Source organism: Schistocerca piceifrons, chromosome 3 (genome assembly GCF_021461385.2).
Source record: "Schistocerca piceifrons isolate TAMUIC-IGC-003096 chromosome 3, iqSchPice1.1, whole genome shotgun sequence".
Lineage (NCBI taxonomy): Eukaryota > Metazoa > Arthropoda > Insecta > Orthoptera > Acrididae > Schistocerca > Schistocerca piceifrons.
In genome coordinates, this window is record NC_060140.1 from 204,526,675 (window position 1) to 204,532,674 (window position 6,000).

General features: G+C 38.7%; 1 protein-coding gene across 1 annotated transcript; it reads left to right on the plus strand.

Annotated features, from left to right (window-relative positions):
* Positions 1 to 2,661: 2,661 nt before the first annotated feature.
* On the plus strand, positions 2,662 to 4,192 carry LOC124788351. The gene is made up of 2 exons (XM_047255613.1): positions 2,662 to 3,363; positions 3,817 to 4,192. Exons 1-2 carry the CDS (start codon positions 2,800 to 2,802, stop codon positions 4,000 to 4,002), a joined length of 750 nt encoding a protein of 249 aa, XP_047111569.1. The 5' UTR covers positions 2,662 to 2,799; the 3' UTR covers positions 4,003 to 4,192.
* The last annotated feature ends 1,808 nt before the right edge of the window (positions 4,193 to 6,000 follow it).

The window sequence follows — 6,000 nt, forward strand, 5'->3', positions numbered from 1 at the left end:
AGACCCAAAGTATTGTGATCTTCATATTTCTATTTAAAAAAGTTTGTAACTCAAATTCACAGACATTTTGGAATCTGTACATACATGTGTGTAACAAGGTACTTTTCATGTGTTATGTGGAACCTTTAATTTTCTGGTTTAAATATAATTTATTTCATGAATTACATTTAATACCGACAATGTCTGAATGCAATATTTACCATTTAGAAGAAGAAATATTAGTGTACAGAATAACAAACCTCATGAAAAATACGAGAGATTGTAATGTACCGAACTTGGAATGGCTCTTTATCAATAGCAGGTAAAATAAAGGCTTCTATTAAATGTTCAACGAAACCAGTCAGTACCTCTTAATTCACCATAGAGGTGATACAGTAATAAAAGAATTTACTTTTTTCAGAATTTCTGCTAAGTGTTAAAAGTGTGAAGACCTATTCAATAAGTATTTGCTTTACCAATAACCTGTAGTACAAGCACATGTATAAGCAGGTAATTAAGGGAGTCAAGACTTGTGTTAAAATTAAAGATACTGACTGGTATTACTTGCTCACAAAACATTGTAGTTGCTGTACAGTTTATGCTGTAAGTGGTGTACCCAATGTGATTCCTGGAGGACATAATATTCTGTTATCCTATGGGAATGCACTGCTATCACACCTGTTGAAAGTAAGTTTTGCTGTGGAATAGTTGTATCAGACGTCTGTATCAGAAAACAAATCTCCACTGTGACACCCTCATGTTCTTGGTATGCTATTAGCTATAATTACAGGAATACTCTTCACATGGAGAGGGAGGGGGGGGGGGGAGAGAGAGAGAGAGAGAGAGAGAGAGAGAGAGAGAGAGAGAGAGAGAGAGAGAGAGAGAGAGGGGGGGGGGGGGGGAGATATGGGAGAAAATCATGTTCTTAGGAGGAGCAAGCTTTACAGCAGCATATGCTGTTAAAAGCATAATGAGATTTTCTTTTTCATCATTTCCAACATTGTACACAACTTTCTTGCACTTTTATTTTATCACATTTTTCCCTTGAGAATGGAGAAGAGAGAGGAAGAAGAAAAAAAAAGAAAAAGTAAGCGATCTTTCATAAGAACTGAAAACTCTACTTGTGTCATTTGTTATTTTCAAAATGTTACTCTCTTTCCAAATGCTGTTCTATTTCTTCAAACCAATTCTGAATGTCTCAGGTTATTACATGTCATTTACTGTACATTGTCCAGCAATACTTCTGTTGTTACTGGATAGTTTGTAATTTGGCACTACCTTTGTACCACTGGTATTGTCTAGTGTACTTTTGCAGATAAGAAAATCGGCTGGACTAGAATGTCCTGTCAGTATAGGACAAATTCAGACAATATGGAACTTTTTACACTAAATTTGCAATATAATGTCACCCTTGTCTAACACAGATTGTAGCAGCCATTGGGGTGCCTGTCTGGCCAGCTTCTACAGCTTTTGCTTTCAGGTTTGTTTTTTGCTTGGGCCATATCATGACAACCAGTCATTCCAGTGATTGACACCATGTCAAAGACTGGAACCAAGATTCACAGAAATAAAATTCCATGGTTGTAATTCATAGTCTAATTAATTTTGCTCACTGACATGTTTTGAATTCAATTTTAAAATAAAACCATGATACCAGCCATTATTTGGGTGTCAGACTGGAAAATTACAGTTTTAAGACACCCCAACCTTAACCTTAAAATTAACAGCTGTGATCGATGTTATTTTCAACAAGTTCCTTCACTTCCTACATCATCATGGATCAGTCCAATATAATATTATTACTACACTTAACTTCCAAATGATACGAGTTATGCATTTAAGAGGAGCCTTAACGTTGGCCTTTGTGTTTGTCTCATTTAAATGTATTTCTTGTCTCGTATCGAAGACTGAAGCACTGTCAAAAACTGGTGCTTCTACCTTATCACTCAGTTAAAATACACTGTGTTATGTACAGGCGTTAATAAAATTATGGAATTTCAATTTCTGATCAAAGAGAGAGCCAAATTCGTAAGTGAATGTTGCAATTAGTGTGTCAGCATATATGCAATCGGTAATGCATCACTTCAGATAAAGAAAAATAACAGTTTTTCCGTTTATAACTAAGTAATACTTTAATAGTTCAGTTGTAATTTCTGTTGTCAGTAAAGATACCCCTAAGCAAACGATGTCAACTTTTTTTCAAGACACGTCTTCACTGTTTTCCACACTTGATTTTCCGAATTATACCTGTAGTTAAAAGCTTTGGCAACCAAGGTAATTTGTTGAGCTCCATTGAATCTTAAATAGTACTTTAAAACGGGCAAATAATTAAAGCACTCATAAAATTAATAGTAAACAATTTATAGGTCAGTTTGTCAAACTTCCAAAACACACTCGAATTTAGGAATTTCATAGCAGAACTGTCACTGTTTTTTCTCACTTGATTAGAAACACTTCATTATGTTGATGTGTACATATCTAGAACATCCAATATAAAAGACTTATCAGGGCGCAGAACGAAAAACATTTTCATCCGTGTTTTGACACTTCGTTTTTCGCCAAATTCAGATATGGCGGACACTCAATGATATAAACTTTGGCCAGCACGCGCTAGAGCCATCTATCGGTAGGTCCGGTAGTTGAGCATCCCTCATTTCGCTAGCTTTAGACGCCTGTGTATTTGACACCGCTGTGGACGGCTTTGAGGAAATAAAATCTGTGAGAAGTTTGATGGCGTCAAATTTTGAAAGTTGGTGTAGTAGTTGTTCGGCATTCAGATGTTGTTGTATTTACTGTGTGTTTTCGTAGCCTTCTGTTGATATGGCTTTGGTTAATGAGCATACGGGTAATCCTACAACACCACACTCTCAAACTCATGGCATAAATAAATCGCTCCTTACTCCTTGCAGACGTGTAGGCCTCAAAAGAAAATCTCCCACTGCTTCTCCCAGTTGTTCTTTTGTAAGTGGTCAAAATTTAAGTACACCTGATAAAAATGAGGGAAGTGATGAATTACTGTCAAAGGCGAAATGTGTGACACCAAACAGTTTCAAATCTGCAGAAACCCCGAAGAGAGACGTAAAGTCCACAGAAACGCCGAAAAGAGGTGAAGGCCCACAGAAAACTGTTACAAGCAAAAAAGAGCATCGTGTGAGGCGGAGAGGCACGCAGGCGCAACTGCGAGACGCAGTTGAAAATGAAACTGTAAGCCCAGACGTAGATAACCGTAGTTCGCAAACTGATGTTACAGAGATTGCAAACAGTAAGAGTGTTGATTTCGAAATAGTTTACGATCAGAAAACACTGGCCGATTTAGAAAGAAATGTAGCCGCGAAAGAGGATAAAGTGCAGTCGCTGAGAGTTGCTCAGCTCTATCGGAAAAAGGTAAGCGAAACACGTTTGTTGTATCTGTTGTTTAAAATTTAGTGTGGAGTGCCTGGTTCCACAGATTTTAATAACAATTTTATAAGACTATACAATATTGTTGCATGCTAAATGGTAACAAGTTACCGTCAAAATGTTTCATTTCATTGTAATTGCAATAGCTGTTCACTTTGAAATTGCTTGAAAGACACTCTTACATATGCAAGATAATCATAATATTCATCAAATCATCACCCCCAGCCCGCTCTGGTTTTGCACAGTTGTTGAACTGTGATCACATACTAGTTAAGTATAATAAATATTTCAGGTAATGGCAAGGCTATATTCTACTTGGGCTTTGTGTACTGGGAAATTTTGTTAACCTATAGCTAAAAGTAATTACTTTGTGTGGCATCTTATGTACTACAGCCCTATTGCTTAATTTTTACAATCTGTCATTGTTCTTGTTTGCAGCATGATTTGACAAAGCTAAGGGAATCCATCTGTAAATGGAAAACTGGATGTCAGAGTGCTCTTCAGGATTTATTAGAAATGACACATGAACAAGGACATAAAGTAACTATGATGCAGCTGTTGTCACATCTTGGAATACCACCTACTTTGATAGGATATGAACCCGAACAGGATGAATTTACATGAAAGCAACAGTAAAGTATAATGTATTACACTGGGGAGCCTATACACTCATAATCTTTGTAAATATGATAGTTTAATTATTTAGCATAAGTAATTATGTTGCCAATTATAAATATGTATTTTGAAGGATAACTACTTTATTTTATGTATGAATATGAAGGAAAAAAGAAAAATACAATTGAAATTATTCTTATGAAGTGCGTAATACTTCCAGTAGGAATGGAAAAATTTGTCATGTAAAATGTCTATTTCTGTCTGTTCAGTTCTTCGCAGCATTCAGAACACCAGAATAGAACCTCTCAACATTTCAGAGTAACAAAAAACATTTTTATTGAAATGTTGAATTTTGTTGTACAGAGGTTACTTAGACTGTCAGCCTGAGCTTCATATCAAATAACCATTTCCTGATATCATCAGGGCCAAAAATTGGCACACATAACATCTGTTACAGCTTGATATGCACAGTGATACTTTGCACTAACAATGTTGGAGAGATAAAGTGACTTTTCAGTGAGTGAAATTTAACATTGGTTTATTTTCAGGACTTCAGAATATGAAATTTTGTTATGACATTGAGAAGAATATGCAGTTACACAAGCAAAGCTTATCAAGCATGTAAACTACAAATAAAGGAGAACAAATACACAAACATAACTAAAAAGTATAGACTATACAAAGTATACCCAGAGAGATCACATTGTTGGAGCCCAAATTTCTCCTATCTGAATAATTTCCAGTCTTCATTGCAATAACGTAATGTTGAGGAGATCAATAAGTTTCTCCGTGATACCACATTGATCTTCCATGTGCTGTAGTTCACCACAGTGCCATTTTTTGAGCACTAGGAAATGATGGAATAGGCTGTTTTGTGCCAGAAGTCTTTTCTTGACCTGAGTCTTAAGTGGTTCCATTTTGTGACTGTAGAAGGGATTCCTGCTGCTTCTCAACCACCTGGGCAAGTGTCACATTAGTAATCCACTGGACTTGCATTCAGTAGAACAGTGGTTCAAAACTTGTATTCAAGCACATTTCCATAATGGATCCTATGTTTCAGGTCTCTAATAAGACTCCTTCTGTTGTTCAAGGTGACATAATGGATTATTTTGTAGCAAACATTGGATGATCTGTATTGAGTGCTAACCTGCTGTTGTAGCATATAGCTTCCTAATCCTTCCTAACCAACTTACTATGGCTAGCAGTGTCATAGGCTCCTATTAATCCAATGTATGCCACACCTGTGACTAGCCTGTCTCAGATCCGTCCTTATTACATGTCGTCAGATAAAATATGCGGGTTGAGTTGGCATCCCTTCGCTCCCAGCTTCAGGCAGTGTTGGCTTCGGTCACACAAATTGAGGCTGTTGCCAATGGACATCACTGTGGGGGTCCCGATGGGGGTTTGTCGGGGACGACCAGCTCGTCCCACGCATCCCCCGATCAGACTACAGCTGTGGCTGCCCGGGATACTGCCCATATTGAGGCTGACCCCTCACCCATGGTAAAATGGGAGGTCATCTCGAGATGTGGCAGAGGGCAAAAGACATTCTGGAGGGCTAAATGGAAGGCCTCTCCAGTTTGTCTGATGAACCGGTTTCAGGCTCTGTCTCTGCCTGATACTGATCTTCGGCCGGACATGGCTGCTTGTCTTGTTCCAGAGGTTGCCCCTCAGTCTGCAAAATCCGGACAGTCGCAGAGGATGGGTTTACTGGTAATTGGGAGCTCCAACGTCAGGCGCATAATGGGGCACCTTAGGGATATGGCAGAAAGAGGGGGGAAGAAAACCAATGTGCGATCCGTGTGCATACCGGGGGGGGGGGGGGGGGGGGAGTCATTCCAGATGTGGATAGGGTCCTTCCAGATGCCATGAAGGGTACAGGGTGCACCCATCTGCGGGTGGTCGCTCATGTCGGCACCAATGATGTGTGTCACTATGGATCGGAGGATATCCTCTCTGGCTTCCGGCGGCTATCTGATATGGTGAAGACTGCCAGTGTCGCTAGCG

Excerpts from the sequence above, each read along its gene's own strand:
- LOC124788351 (XM_047255613.1), top strand. The coding sequence starts at position 2,800 with ATGGCTTTGGTTAATGAGCATACGGGTAATCCTACAACACCACACTCT. Across the intron at positions 3,364-3,816 it reads CTCAGCTCTATCGGAAAAAG|CATGATTTGACAAAGCTAAG; the intron begins GTAAGCGAAACA and ends TCTTGTTTGCAG.